Source organism: Miniopterus natalensis, chromosome 3 (genome assembly GCF_054644295.1).
Source record: "Miniopterus natalensis isolate mMinNat1 chromosome 3, mMinNat1.hap1, whole genome shotgun sequence".
NCBI lineage: Eukaryota > Metazoa > Chordata > Mammalia > Chiroptera > Miniopteridae > Miniopterus > Miniopterus natalensis.
Window position 1 is genome coordinate 20713886 of NC_142083.1, and position 14969 is coordinate 20728854.

Sequence of the window (14969 nt, forward strand, 5' to 3'; positions counted from 1 at the left end):
AGAGGTATGCAGACCAGCTAACAACACGCTGAAACTTAATGACTCTCCCGTGAAGCCTCTCCCAGAAGCTGCTCTTACACAGGCAATCTATAGGGACATCGGAACTGAACTGTCACAAGAAAATGTATGGCCTGGAAACCACCAAATTAGCACCAGTTCTCAAGGCTCCTGAGCCCAAGATATATTAGAACAAGTGCAACAAAATGTAAATGGAGGGGAAATAACTCTGAAATTAAAGTGTGAAACATACTCCGCCTTTATGCAATCTGGCTTTCTGAGCTAGGAATGATCTCCTCAACGCCATCTATCATCAGTGTGGTACTAGAAAGGGCAGTGAGGGGATGGCAAGAATTCCTCTAATGATGAATTTAAAAAAAAAAAAAGGTACCTACAAACAAGAAACAACTATTCGTTTAGTATGAGACTAATGAGGAATTTATTCCTGTTATTTGGATGCCAAGATACAGAGATTTTATTGTGTGAGACTTGTTAAGTAGATATATTTATATCAACATTCTAGTCCAACTATTGTTCCCCAATAACTATGGGTACCTTCAGAATAAATAATAGAGGAATTGTACTTTTGGCCCTTATCATCTAAGTTAAACTGACGAAGTTATCCAGACACTAATAAAATGTGTGTGTCACTCCTGCAGGGCGTAGTGCACCTGCTGTGCAGAACAGGGATTAACTGAAAGTAAGTGCAAGGAAGGAAACGTACGGCTTTCAGAATCCAAATTACCCAGGAGTTCCTCCTCCGGGTGTGCAGCATTGCGGCTGAAAAAGAGGGGCGAGAAGGAAGGGATCCTTGAAGATGTGGATGGATGTACCAGGAGGAAGCGACGCAAACGGAGTGAGAGACGGAAAATGATTTTGTATACCATTTTTCAACCAACCTCTTACAGACGTTGCATGTGCATAATATCCCAATTAAAATTAAAATACTTTGCCCCAAAGCATACATGCATTTATACCCACTTCAAATATACCAGGAGACGTGGGTCCTTTAAAAGAGGTTTCCAGTACTAGTCTCTGATATTCGTTCCATCTTGCACTGAAACCACCTATTGCACAGAATCCCAAAGTGGGTGTTTTATGACTTTTCCAAGATCTGCACATGTACCTATGCATACACGGGGGAAAGACAGCAAGAAACTCTATCTAAAAATATCCAAGGATTATAGTTAAGTTTGAATGGTGCTTTTCTCAAGTTCAAGACCAGCTTTATTTTATGGTTATGAATGTTAAGTGAGGAAACTAACACTTTGTAAATTCATTCATTAACCATCAATACTGGGAAATAGGTAGCTGCAAAGTCAAGTATATACCTGAAGGCCCAAGAACAGAGGGCAAATAGTCACATAGATATTAATGCAGGAACAACCCCCACTCCTCCAAAGGAAACCTACCCCTAAAAATTCCTTCCTAACACCAGGAATGCTGAGACACTGCGGACCATCAGGCACGCGCTTTTCTTTTTCTATCTAGACAGCAGCAAATCTCACCTGACTGGAAAAATTTGAAGCATGAAACATGGTGACTGTTTATATCTAAAGATAGTTTTGTTTTTAAGTCTTCAGACTTGATTTATATGCCTTATGGATTCCCCAAGTTTACACTTCTTACAGAACCCAAGAAAAGGACATTTCCTTGTAACTATCATTAAAGTTTCCCTAGACTACCCCTAGAAATTATGAGACGTTTGTTCCCACACAGGGCAGCCTGAGAGATTATTGCTATCTTTCAAATCTACAGAAAATCTTTCCAAAACAACTGTTTTGCTCCAGTTTACCTAGAGAAATGACTTATACTGGATTTGGTTTTTGTTGGCATCTCATGCTTTTTATTTGTGTTTCCTTGATTCCTAGTAAAGCTGAGTACTTAACTTGTTGGCCACCTGTACTTCTCGGAATTATCTGTGTGCCTATTTCTCTTTTGAATTGTCTTATTGATTTGAGGAAACCCTTTTTTGTATTATGTATATATTTCTTTTTCTGATTTGTAATAAATGTTTACTCCCAGTTTGTTGTTAGCCTTTTTTTTAATGTTATGTTTTAAATTAACATACAGTAAAACTGGATATTTGGGGGAGGGTATAAAGTTCTATGAATTTGGATATATACAGCATGTCCCCCAAAAAAGTGTATGCACTTTAACAACTGATAGCTCAATTTTGAAAATAAAACCTGCCTTTATAATTATTTATTTTAATAAAAACTGCCTTTATAATTATTCAAAGTGTGTATATACATTTTTGGGACACCCTATAAAATCACCACAACCAGAGTAAGAACAGCTCCATCATCTCCCCAAATGCCCCTCATACCCTCACCATCCCTAACTCTTTACAATCAACCAATCTGTTCTCTCACTGCAGTTCTGTCTTTTTGAGAAGGTCACCTAAGTGGAATCATATAGTATGTATGGAGTCTTTGAGACTGCCTTCCTTCACCTCAGCAGTAACTGAGTGGGTGTAACAGTTTATCTGTTCACAGCTACATTGTTTTAATGCTAACAACACCAGCACACAGTCAAGGACCCCCAGCCCTTCCCAGCAGGAGGCCAGTAAAGGACCTCTTTCCTGGAACTGAGGTCCACACGGCCGCCCAAACCCTGCAGAAACCCCTCCTAAAGAGAAACCAAGTGCACTCCATCAGTGTCCACAACATGACTACACACTGTAACAAAATAAACCTGATTGACTCACATGGACACTACCAACCCAAAGTATCCTAGACCTAGAATCTATTCTTTGTTGACAGAGGTTTTGAATAACGCTTTCTGTCATTATAACTGCTAAAATGTACTAATTTATGACAAAGTCCAAATAGGGTAACGCTTTCAAAATACAAGATTTGCTCCACAGATTACTTCACAATCCTTCCCAACCAGACAGGAATGGATATGTGGCCAATCAAAACAGTAACCTAAAAACTCAAGTACATTTTTCACAAAAATGAGGTTATATCTTTCCACAGCACTTCTGGCATTGGACCAAATATTACAGAGTTGCTATGAAGAAACTCCAGAAGCTGCACCCTTCCTCCAGCTCAACAACCTTGGCCTCTTGGCTGAGAAGTCTGTACCTTTCCCTCTCCTGCCCCCGACACATAACCTTTCCCAGAGGGCAGGTGATTCATAATTTGGGTTTCAAGGGGCTTCCTTACGTGGAGAGGGAACACAAAAGAGGAAATTAGGTAACAACAATTCAGTAAGCAAATGAAGTGTTTCCATTAGGGAATGAGAAGTGAAAATGAGTATTTATGCACTTGCTAATCATTAAACATGGGAACCTGATTCCCCATAAACAAGAATGTCTGCTTAATAATGTCGAAAGGTTGGGGGACTACACTGGAAATTTGAGCCAGATGTCTGTTTCCTCTTTATAAACTGGCAGAGGTAGCAGAAAATCCGGGCTGGTAGGGGCTGGGCACCTCAGCCAGCAAGCAGACAAAGGCCCTGAGAGGCAGCACCTCCACTGTGGGCACAGGGCCCTGGCAGGCAGGGAGCAGGAGCAGTGCGTGCGGGGCCCCGCCTCATCCCTACTCCTTTTCTCCTTTTTGTTTCCTTGTCCTCAGTTCAGAGGTGCAGCCATAGAAATTCCAGAACGGCTCCAGCTGAATCATCACCAGCCAGCATTCTTACGTGCACGGGACACTGAGAAGACACCCAGTCCTTGCTCATGCCCTTGCCTCTGTTCTGCTCAATGCTCAGCAGCAGAGTCTAGAGCAGGGCCAGAGAGCTTCGTCCTGCACCATCTAACCCCTCTGACCCCCTTCTCCACCCCTGGGCCCACCTGCTCACTGCCCACGATCAGCTGAAACGGGGCAAGGACCCTGGAGAAGATGTAGAAGACAGCATCTCCATCCACAAGACAAGTAACAGTCACCCCTGTCAGTTCCCCCAAGTCCACTTAGCTGAACACTTGGGAAAGAAAGAAATGAGAAGGGACAGCACAGCATGCCTCTGCCTTCCACCAAAACAGCAGGATTCTCACTCAGATCCCTTCACTGTCCGCGGAGTAGCTGCTGTTCCTGCCAGTGGTGCTACTAAAAACTTGTCAAGACAATGCACTCAAGGAAATAAAAACCAATTCATTACAGGACTGAGGAGAAATGAAGGGGGATGTTCAGACTGCTTTTTATAGTAGAGCACAATTCATCCCTATCAACATAAGTGACTTCACTAGGCCGTAAAGTGTGGCTATTGATTAAGAATTTGACTTTTCTCTGGAATTCTGCCAAGAATATGAGATAAAATTTTATTTTCTCAGCAGAGGAGTCAAGTACATAAAATTAAAATAAGTATCAGATGCAGCTGATTTAGATGACAGCTTCAAACGTATCTTTTCACTTTCAGCCAAAAACAAACCCCAAATTTATCATAATATTTAAAAGGTCTAAAAAGACCATCTTAATCACCTACTTTAATATGCATTTGAAGATCATATTTAAACCACACACTTCACTTTCAACAGAACTTTTGGCTTCCTTTAAATCTTGGTTAATCGTTTAAATGGTTAAAATGGTTTCATTTAAATCTTCATTTGAGTGAGGGATGATTAAACTGCAAAGGGAAAAATACAGTATCACTGTCGATAAGTCAGTTTACAAGGCCTTAATGAAAAGTTTCTGTCAATGACTGTTTTACTGCTCTTTGATTTCTTGAAAGTCACGTACAGGATTCTTTTTTAGCTATCTCTCTGCTCTCCACTAAAACTGTGCCACTGAAAAAGGAGAAACTAACATTCACTATCAAATTACATTTTTTTCAGCTTCCCTTTTCAAAATATTGAGGGTAACAAAGACTGACTTCGTAATACAATAATTATTACTGGTGCTCACGGAGACCAAAGCTGCCAGGCTCTAAATACACACAGAAGTAGCCTGACAAGCTTGGAGGCAAGCTACTTAAGTGGTGTGAGAAGCGTAAATATGAAGAAATGCTTCCTTTGATACTCCATGAGGAAACTATCATATCAGAACATGGAAAGGTATGCATGCGGCTCCTACCCTAAGTGACAGACTCGATTTCCTTCACATATTCCACTGGAAAGAGAGGGGGCTGCTGCCAGGAGTCCAGAATAAGATTTAATTAAAAATAAACAAACGAAAAAGCACAACACTTTAGAAAAACCACAAACCTTTATTCTCTGCACATTCATTTAATGCCAACCTAAAACATGCCAGGCAGGTTAAAAATAATGCATTTATCTAAGCCCCCCCCCCCCACACACACACACACTTGCGAGGTTAAATAGAGAGCTCTGAAAGAATGATTTACTGCCACAAGACTAGAGCCCCAAAATAGATTGGCAATAAAAGTGATTGGTCCCAGTGGGGTTGAGAACTAATGTAAGCAAAGTCCTGGCCATGAAAGGCATCCGGGAACAAGGGCCCAAGCCAGGGGTGCTTCCCGGCCCCGACCCACCTCTACCAGAGTTCCACTCCAAGCAAGCCACTCAACCTCCCTAAAAGCCACCTGTAAAATAAAAAGCTGTAATAAATTAAATTTAAAAAAACACTGTACTGCCTTGTCTCTGTGATGCTTTGGTTTTTTTGCTTTTGCTTTGAAATCTGCTTTATCTTCTTTGGTGCTGATCTCTGCAAAGGCAGAAAGTGCGGTCTGAAATTCACTAACACCTGGAGGAAAATCTCAGCTGCCCCTGGACACACCATAGCCACATTTTTCAGCTCAGTTCAACACTAACTGACCTGCCTGCTAGTGACAGATCTATAAAAGGGGGATCGGGATTGATCAAATGAATAGGAAGTGTCTGCGCCAAGGACCTGGGTGGAGAGTGCAATGACAGACTGTGAGGTGGACCCCAGTGCCACAAAGCAGAGGGGAAAGGCAGTCGTTGCCTGAAGACCTGAACTACCCAAAGAAAAGTGGAGGAACCCCAGGATCTGAGACTGGCTCAGAGGGAACCCCAGAATCTGAGAGTGGCTCAGAGGGAACCCCAGAGTCTGAGAGAGTGAAACAGCCCCTGAGCCATCTCTCCAGATCCCTTTCCAAATGCAGGAGTCCTGTCCCCAGCACCCAACTCCGACCCCTGGCAGGTGGCAGCACCCCTGCTTAAGTACTTCCAGTAATGGAGAAATCACATGGCAGCCCATTCCAACTGCTTAAAAGTCCTATTAAACGAAAGTCTTTCCCCTTCTATCATTCAACTATAGGTACCAGTTTTCAGTGTGATTAAAAAGATAAAAATGTTATGCATATAAGGAATAAGAAGAAGACAGTGAGGTGACCGAGCAAACAGTTCAGGGCTGGAAAATGAAAGGCAGTGAGAAGCACCTTGTCTAGGTCACGTTGGCAATCGTAAGTCCCAGGCTCAAAAACACCCTGGAGAAATGCTCACCCCTAGAAATGTCCACCCCAATCAATGACAACCGATTTTCTGTGTTTCTACATTGTAGGAAAGAATGTCTCATTTTACTAACGGACTGACCTCTCCATTCAGCCATTCACATTCAATCGAAACTGCCCCGAGACTCCCGGCCTGAGCCATTCTACCAGCCCAGCTCCCCACCCAGGGTCCCCTTGCTTTCTGTCTTGACTGTCCAACCCCATCCCCACCCCCACCCCACCAATCCAAATGAATGGTCCCTCTTACCCTCTGCTAGACATCACTGCCCTAGATGCTGGAGCCAAGATCTAGGTCAGGAATTTAGAGCTGCCCAAAGGAGGGAGAAGCACTTTTAAAAGACGTTCCAGACTACCCCTGAGGTGGGACAGTGCAGCTGCTGCCTACGTAAAATCTGCTCTGGCTCCTGATTCCAAGTCAAAAAACTAAAGGGATGGTTTATCAAGTCATTTGGGACGGTGAAAGAAAGGAGCAAACCAGTGAGCAGCACTGTCTGGTTCTGCCCCAAAATGAACATGAGCAGGAGCCAGGGCTTGGGAGCCAGCTCGGCCCAGGCATGGCCACCAACAGACTTATCTCCCCAGGTAAATCCTAAGGGGCACCACACTGACACAGAGCAAGTTTTCTATGGGTGTCCAGTCCAACCTGCTGTCTTTGGGGGCTCTTACGAGCCTAAGAAATAATTTCTCTAATAGGTATAATAAAGATGCAAGAAAGTCTGGTCTCACAAGCACCATAAGTTCCATCTGCAGAGCACAGGAGCTCTTCTAACTGAGAGGAGCTGAATTCTGCACAAAATCTATTATTTTGTGACAGGTGGTAGAGTCAGAGAGAAGACAGGCTAGACTTTAGCCTCAGGGCGTGAAGGGAAGACGACCCAGTTCTGCTATTAAGAAGTAAGACGGGACTACTCGGTGGAGCTGGGTGCACAAAAACAGGCTTTCATTTCGAGTTCGTGTTTTCTTAAACCTTTGCTTTGCGCAGGGACCTCACGGAATGAGGGAGCACCAAGGAGCATATTAACCCCAAGCTGACATTGTAGAGTCGGCATATGTCACTCTCAGCCACAACCAATCTGTTAAACTGCCTCAAAAATAACCCTGCCTGGCGAAGACCAGGAAATCCAGGGGAAGACGGTACTAACCGCGGTTATCTACCGATACTGCTAACTTCTGCCTCTGACCATCGCCCTCCCAGTGAAAATTGCTCCTTGCGACCAGTATTAATTGCCAAACTGACCTCGCCGCATCTGGGACTGGGTTTTGAAAGAGGCCGCGGAGAAACTGGGCAGGCCGCGCCCCCCGCAGACCCGGCCTCGCCGCCCTCCCGGCGGCCGCAAGCAGCCCGCACGTGCCCCGCGCCCGCCGGCCCGCCCGCCTCCGCTCTCCAGCGCCCAGCCTGCACCCCGCGCCCGCCGCCCGCTGGACACCGCGCTCCAGGGTGCGGGCCCCGAGGCCGCGGCGCCAGCTCCCCGGCAGCCGCCGCACGCGCGAGCAGACCGGGCTGGGCGCGGGGACCGGGCCGGCGGGAGGCGGCGCAGCCTCGAGGGTCCCAGGGCCGCGCCGTCACGCCCCCCGCTCCTCCTCCGGGTCGCAAAGCTCGCCTCTGCCGCGGCCACCCCTCCTTGCCGGAGAGGCACCTGGCACCGCGTCCACCTCCAAGCCACCCAGGCAGTGCCCCCAGGAGCTCCCGCCCCGCGCCCCCCCCGAGCCACCATGTTCCCAGATGTCCCTCCCGGGCCGCCCCCGGAGACAATGGCTCCCCCGCCCCCAGGCCGGCGGCGCCTCATCTCGGCCGCCTCCCCCAAGCCCGGGCGGCGGGCGCCGTGGCTGCCCCGTTTCACAGAAGGGTAGACCGAGGCCGGGGAAGCGGCAGGCTGCAGGGCCGAGCTAAGAACTAAAGGGGTCGAGGGGGGACAGGTACCTATCCTATCGGCCACCGGGACGCGCCCGGACGCGAGCCCGTCTTCCCCGGCGCGGACCCGCCGCCCCGTCCGCTCGGCCTCCGGGCTGCAGCCTCCGCCCTCGTCGTCCCCGCCGCCCCCTCCGCGGCCCTCCCGCGAAAGAGACAAAGAGCCGGCGCCCCAACCCGTGGAGCTGCGGCCGCCGGGGTCGGGAGACCCGGAGATTTCACCCTGTGAGCGAGGGGCGGGCGAAGGGAAGGACGAGCCGGCGGCGCGCGGGGCGGCGCGGGCAGCGGGACTCCCCGGTGTAGGTCCGGGAGCCCCGGCGCGGGGCGCAGCGGCTCGGCCGAGAGCGCGCCGGGCCCGACGTGCGGGTGAGCACCGGGCGCGCCGGGGACCGCGCACCGCGCCCCGCGCCCCCGGCGGCGTCGGCCGAGCGCACCGGCGGCGCCGCAGCTGCACTCACCGGATCGGAAGAAGGCCGCGATGTCGGCCAGGTCCTTGGCCGCCTCCTCGGACCCCTCGCCGGCGCCGCCCCCGCAGCCCGAGCCCGCCGCGCTGGCCGCGGCGCTGGGGCCGGAGGACGCGGCGGAGGCGGCGGCGCCGCCGCTGCTGCCGCTCATGGCTGCGGCGGCGCCCGCGGCCGCGCCCGGCTCGGGCCCCGCGCCCCTAGAGCCACGCGCCGCCCGCTCCGCGCCGGGCCTGGCGGAGCTGAGCGCCCAGCTGCCCGCGCCCGGCGCGCGGACGCAGAGCCCCGGGGCGGCGGCGGCGGGCGGCGGCGGCTCGGCCTGAGGAGCGCGCCCACATAGACGAGGACTCCGCCCGGGAGCCGCGAGCTGGCCGCGGGGCGGGGGCGCGGAGCCACGGCCTCGGCGGCGCGGCCGGGACGCGGGCGGCAGCGCGCGCCGCGCGGGACACGCAGTCGCGAGGGCTGGGGCCGGGGCCGGCGGGATCTCCGCGATCACGGGCGCCGGCGGCAGCCGCGAGCCTCCATCTTGATTTCAACTGGGGAAGGAAGGAGGGGGAGGGGGGAAATCACGGCCGAGGGAACCCGGGTGAAAGGAAAAGGGAGAGCAGGGAAAGGAGAGGAAGGAAAAAAAGAGGGGCTTCGGCAATTTCCGGCGAACATCGTCAGGGGCCCGACGTGGGCTCGGGGAGGGCGGGCCCCGGCTGTGGGCGGGGCCTGGCGGGAGGGGCGGAGCCGCCCTGCTCGGCCGGGCTCGGGAGAGCGGCGGGCGGCCGCGGGAGCGCGGGGCCCGGCCCTCGGCCTCCGGCGGGCAGCGCCGACCTTTGGGAGGCGCCGGGAGGCTCGGGCCTGCCGGGGCGCCCCTCCCAGGCCCGGGCTCGCGTCCCCCGCCGGGCGCTCGCTCGCGCACCGCCAGCACCGTGCTCGCGGCGCTCGAGGCGTCTGTTACCGATCTCGCCCGCGGGCTCGGGACTCGCCCGGGCCCCCGCCGGCGCGGGCAGCGCTCGGCGCTCCGTGCTCGCTGATGGGCGAAGGGACCGGCCGTGGGAACAGGTCAGCTCCTCGCGAGCCTCTGCACTCCTTGGGGGGGTCTCCGCGTCTGTAAAATGAGATTCCGGACACTCTCCGCCGACATGCAGAGGGTGGGGACGGGGACGGGACTGGGGGACCCAAGGAAATGGGGAGCTGACCGCCAGGTTTAGGGAAGATCCTTGTCCAGCCAGCACGTGCAAATATTCAAGTTCAAAATCCCAAAGACGTGGCTGCAAGAGAGGTGATCGGAAGGGCTGTTGTCAGAAGTTAAAGGATCCAACATTGCAGAAAACAGGGAGAGACAGAAACAAGATTCATTTTTTAAACACTGGACGGTGGACCCGCTATACATGTACTGGAAACGGACAGAGGAATGAGTGGTGGACCGTGGGTCCAGGGTTTTCCCTTTGAGAGGGAGGTGACAGATAAGCGAGGGGAGGAAGCTCAGTGATCGCTGTGGGTTCAGGTCGAAGACATCAGTATGAATTCATACTTAGCCTAATTTAGATACAGATGGATGCATAAAAAGATTCACAGATATGCGCATACATAGATTTCCTTGCTCTGTCAGCTAAGTGGTCTTAGAAATAACGCTCCAGTAGCAATGAGCAGGCCTGGCACTCAGATCTTGTTTTTAACACCATTCTCCAATAAAACGAACGAGGCCTCCTGGGGGAAATGGCTGATTCTAGGACTGGGGCAAGAAATATGCAAGACCAACCTGGACTATCTTGTTCTGCCGGAAGGTAAGGAAGTGCTCCAAACAAGATTTTTTTTTAACCAGCAACAAAAACAATGAAGGGGGTCTGTCCAAGGCACCCAGGAGCCAATTGAGAGAGCGCCCAGTGGCCAAAGCTAGAACAATCTGAGCAAGGAAATAAAGAAAGCAATACTTGACTATAAACCAAAGTATAAAATAAATATCCATGAGTCCATACTGATGTAAATAAATGATTTAATGAGTAAATGGAGAGGAGATTCCAAAGCATTTATGCAGGCACTCTGCCCTCAATGAGATGGACTAGGACTCCCCTCTCCTTCACTCTAGGCTGCACCTTGTGACTTCCTTCCAAAGAGTACAAAATGGGAAGGGAGTGGGGAATAGCCTTAGGGACGGACGGAGAGACCTAACAAAACACTACTTTTCCAGGTGGTCAGCACTACTTTAGCATCAACAGTAATAAATCATGTGGATGGTGGGCACCTTGATATGACGTGATGAGAATGGCACCTCCCTCTGTGGTGCTCTTCCCCAAAACACACAACCCCAGTCTCAACATGAGAAAAATATCAGACAAGTCCCAAATGAGGGACATTCTACAAACTACCTAACCAGTACTCCCCAAACTCTCAAGTTCACCAAAAATAAGGAAATCAGAAAAACTGTCACAGCCAAGGGGAGTCCAAGAAAACATGACAACTAAACACAATGGGATCCTGGAACCAAAAAAGAAAATTAGGTAAAAACTAAGAAACTCTGAATAACACATGCACCTTAGTAATAGTGTACCAGTACAGATTCATTAATTGAGTAATGTGAGGAAACTGGTTGTAGGGTATATAGGAATGTACCATTTTCACAACTTTACTGCAAATCTAAATCTGTTGTAAAATAAAAAGGTTATTTAAATTTTTTTTCAATATGCGGTATCTCAAAATGAAAAAAAATGCAGGAGGTCCACATTTCACAGGCCATTAACTCAGGTGTGCTGACAATGTCTCTTTTTTTTTTATTTTTCTGTTGGGTAATTTCTTATCTCCAGCTCCCATTCCGCCTCGAGGCAGAAAGCTTAATCCTAGTTCAGGGAAAAATGATCTCCAGGACTTTTCTTCATCAGTTGAATGCTTTCCCCTCCTGCCTTCTTCCCAAGGGTGCAGCCAAGCTCCCAGAGGCACTGGTGAGGTTACAGCATGGGCTGGGGATGGAGAGGTTGCACATGGCCCTTGTCATCATGGGTTCATGCTGGCACCAGTGCTGATGTCTGTCCCATGTCTGTCCCCCTCCCTGACACTCCTGCCCGGACTGCAAGCAGTGCTGACCTTGCTGCCTTCTGTGGTGTGTCTGCCTCACCCAACCACTTGGCCTCTTCAGGTCTGCTGGCAGTCAGAGCTATTCTCAACCACTCAGGAAAACATTCAGCTGCTTACACGGGTGCTTGGGGAGGCCCCCACTCCCACTCTACCCCTGAAAGTGAGGCCTAGTTCTCTCTGCTCCCAAATCCCTCCAGCCCACCTGGGCCCAGGCTTTCTACCCATCGCCTCTCCCCCAAATTGCAGAATTACTCCCTCTGCAGGAAGAAAATCTCACTCCAGTTTCATCAGCTTTCTTCCAAATTTATTGTTTTGGGCATAACCTTTGTGTTCTGGGAGACTCAGCTTTAGTATTCAAAAACCCTTTCCCTCCAGTTATTCTCTCTGCTGGGAGTTCCAGGAGTGGTTTGAAATTCAGGAGTTCAAGTACCGACCTCGCTCTTTCACTTTGCATTCCTCCCGTAGTAACCCTGCTGTGCGGGCAGTGAATGCTGAGGCCCTCTCTGCTTCCTAAATGGTAGAGAAAGGTCAGGAATTTGAAACATAAAAACTGCTGGAGGTGAGGGGGGCAGGTTGTATATCATGCAGCCACAGAAAGATTGGCAATACTGATGGTACTTGGGAAATGACAATTGGAAAAGGCTCTGGTGTGGGAGGGTTCTCGGCCGAGGGCAAGTTCTGGGTACTGGGAGTTGGCTGGAAAGGGAATGTAACTGAGTGGTAACGGCCGCTAAGGGTGTTGGAGATCAGGGTAGGCACAGAATATGTGTATTTGGGTATGAAGAGCTCTCTAGGGTTGAGACCCAGATGTTGACCAATCCTTCTATCTCAAGTAGAGCCAGTTCCAAGAAAGAGACACAGAAGACTTGCTTCTGAGCGCAGGACATGCATGAAGTCTCATCCAGATTGCAACAAGATAAAGAACTGCACCCAGGTCGTGGTGTTTTCCCTTCTGCCATCTGAGCAGTGGAGGGGAACCGAAACAGGGTTCCATGACAGCTGCAGTTGGCCTGTCGACCCTACCCTACTTTCAAAATTCAGCTCAGATTTCATACCCTTTCATGGCGCTCCTGCGTAACTCAGATCGATCTATCCCTTCTCTGTGTTCCGCAGCACCAGTCGCTCTGCCAGTTGAGCGTTACTGCATTCCATTATTCACGTCATTTGTGTTTAATGTCTTGCCGACAAGACAAGGATATCCTTTGCAGTCAGTACACAGGCATCAGCATGTCTGCTGTGTGTGCCTAGAACTGTACCATGAAGCCAAAGAAAGAGCAAAAGCCAGCTGGCACAAACACTGCAAGTTGTCTACTCAACCTTTCTCTCCTTGGCAGAACCCATGTCCGGCTAATTTCCCAGCAATGGTGGCCGTGTGATAAGGTGCCAGCTAATGAGATATAAGTGAAAAAGCTTGGGCCAGGCTCACAAGAAAGTATTCAGACTCAGCATGTGCATGCCCTTTGCCCTTTGCCCTCTCTTCTCCAGAACCCAGACAAGATGCTAGAGGTAGAGAGCCCCCTGTGTGACAAGGAGAGGGTGCACATGAGGACAGAAGCACATGGTACAGATGGCTGAGTGAGCTGCCAACTCCGGACTTCTTGTTCCGTAGAAACATACAAGAAAAAAAAGACCCGAATTTAGTTAAGTGGCTACAAGTTGTGTGTGCAGCTTTGTGCAGCCAAACCAGCTCCTCATGGATAGACCAGTCATGGTTTTTGATCAGTGTTTCTCAAACTTTCCCACAAAAAAACAAAAACAAACAAAAAAACTCCTGAAGCTGGAGGAGGGTGAAGAGACAAATGAAAGTTGTATCCTTGAGGCCTGGGAGGGGAGCCCAAGCAGCCACCACAAGATGAACATGTTTTTAAAGTTGATGGCTTTTTCTTAGACGTGCATGTGAATTTCTCCTCCTTATACACTTCTATTTATTTTAATATATAAATAATGTCTTAACTCACTAGTTGCTTTGGATTGGATCATGCCACCCCCCCCAAAAAGATACATTGAAATATTATCCCCAAATACCTTAAAATACGAGCTTATTTGGAAGTAGGATCATTGCAGATATAATTAGTTAAGAGGAGGTCATACCTGATTAGGGGGAGCTCCTAATCCAATGTAACTGTGTCATAAGAAGATGGCCATGTGAGACAAACACACAGGAAGAATGGCACATGGAAATGGAAGATTGGAGTGAGGCATCTACAACCCAAGGAATGCCAAACCAGGAGATAGGCAAGGAAGGCTATCCTTACAGGTCTCAGAGAGAGCATGGCCTTGCGGGCACTTTGATTTCAGACTTCTAACCTCCAGAATTGAGGCAATAAACTTCTGTTGTTCTGAGCCACTACTGTGTGGTACTTACAGTTAGGGCAGTTTAGGAAATACAGAAGATAATCTAGTCTTCCAGATTGTTCAGTGAAACTGTCATTCAGAGGAGAGAGTCATAAATTGATCTTATAGATAATGTTTGATGGGTGCTTATGATAAAGGAAAACAAAGAATCCAGAGGGCCATCAAGAGTTTCAACTTGAGGGCTGCCGGAGTAAATTAATGTTAGTGAGGACATATGGAAATGTCCAGATGAAAACTTGAGGTATAGGCTCAACCTCTGGCCAGAGGTGGAACTCTAACTCTAAATTTGAGCTAAAGAGCATAAAGATACCTGAAGCTTCTAGACTTGACTAGTCTACCAAGGATGGAGCTGGAGCTGGGTTGTGATGCCATACAGTGGGGCCTCTGGTAGGGGTGTGACTCAAAATGCACTGAGTGTCCCCAGTTGGTGTTGGGGTGGAGTAAGAAGCATGTGGAGGGAAAAGAGCAGACCCACAGGGGCCTGAGCATCTGACTCAGCCAGGCCACACTAAATCCACTCACAAATGACTCCAAGTGAACCCAGCTTCTTGGATTCCTTTGACTTGGGGTGACCTCTACTAAGCCACAAAGCATGAACTGTCCTGGCCAGAGTCCTGCTGGCCCTGCCCTGATTGCATAGTCATAGGCATGGGCCTCGAGAATGGCTGACTGGCCGTGAGGGTTGATTAGTAAGAGTTTTTTAAGCCCCTTCACACTGGTATGTTTTCCAGCCATTGAGATACCGTCGAATACAGAAGTCAAGCAAAGAGGCCCCAGGTGGGAGATAGAAGAAGGAGTTAGGTGAAATGACC

At 49.7% G+C, this 14969-nt stretch overlaps 1 protein-coding gene across 3 annotated transcripts in view; it reads right to left on the reverse strand.

The window, feature by feature from the left end:
- The window catches only part of TRIO (trio Rho guanine nucleotide exchange factor), a 301493-nt gene extending 292597 nt beyond the window's left edge, over positions 1–8896 (reverse strand). For 2 of the 3 annotated variants that reach the window (XM_087815343.1, XM_087815344.1), the window contains exon 1: positions 8740–8814. Coding sequence is in view for 1 of the 3 variants with exons in the window: in XM_087815342.1 (XP_087671468.1) it covers positions 8740–8896 (157 nt within the window). In the remaining 2 variants the exon portion in view is untranslated. Of the gene's footprint in view, positions 1–8739 lie in introns of all 3 variants that reach the window. The other variant, XM_087815342.1, reaches the window with a different exon arrangement.
- Between the last annotated feature and the right edge of the window lie 6073 nt (positions 8897–14969).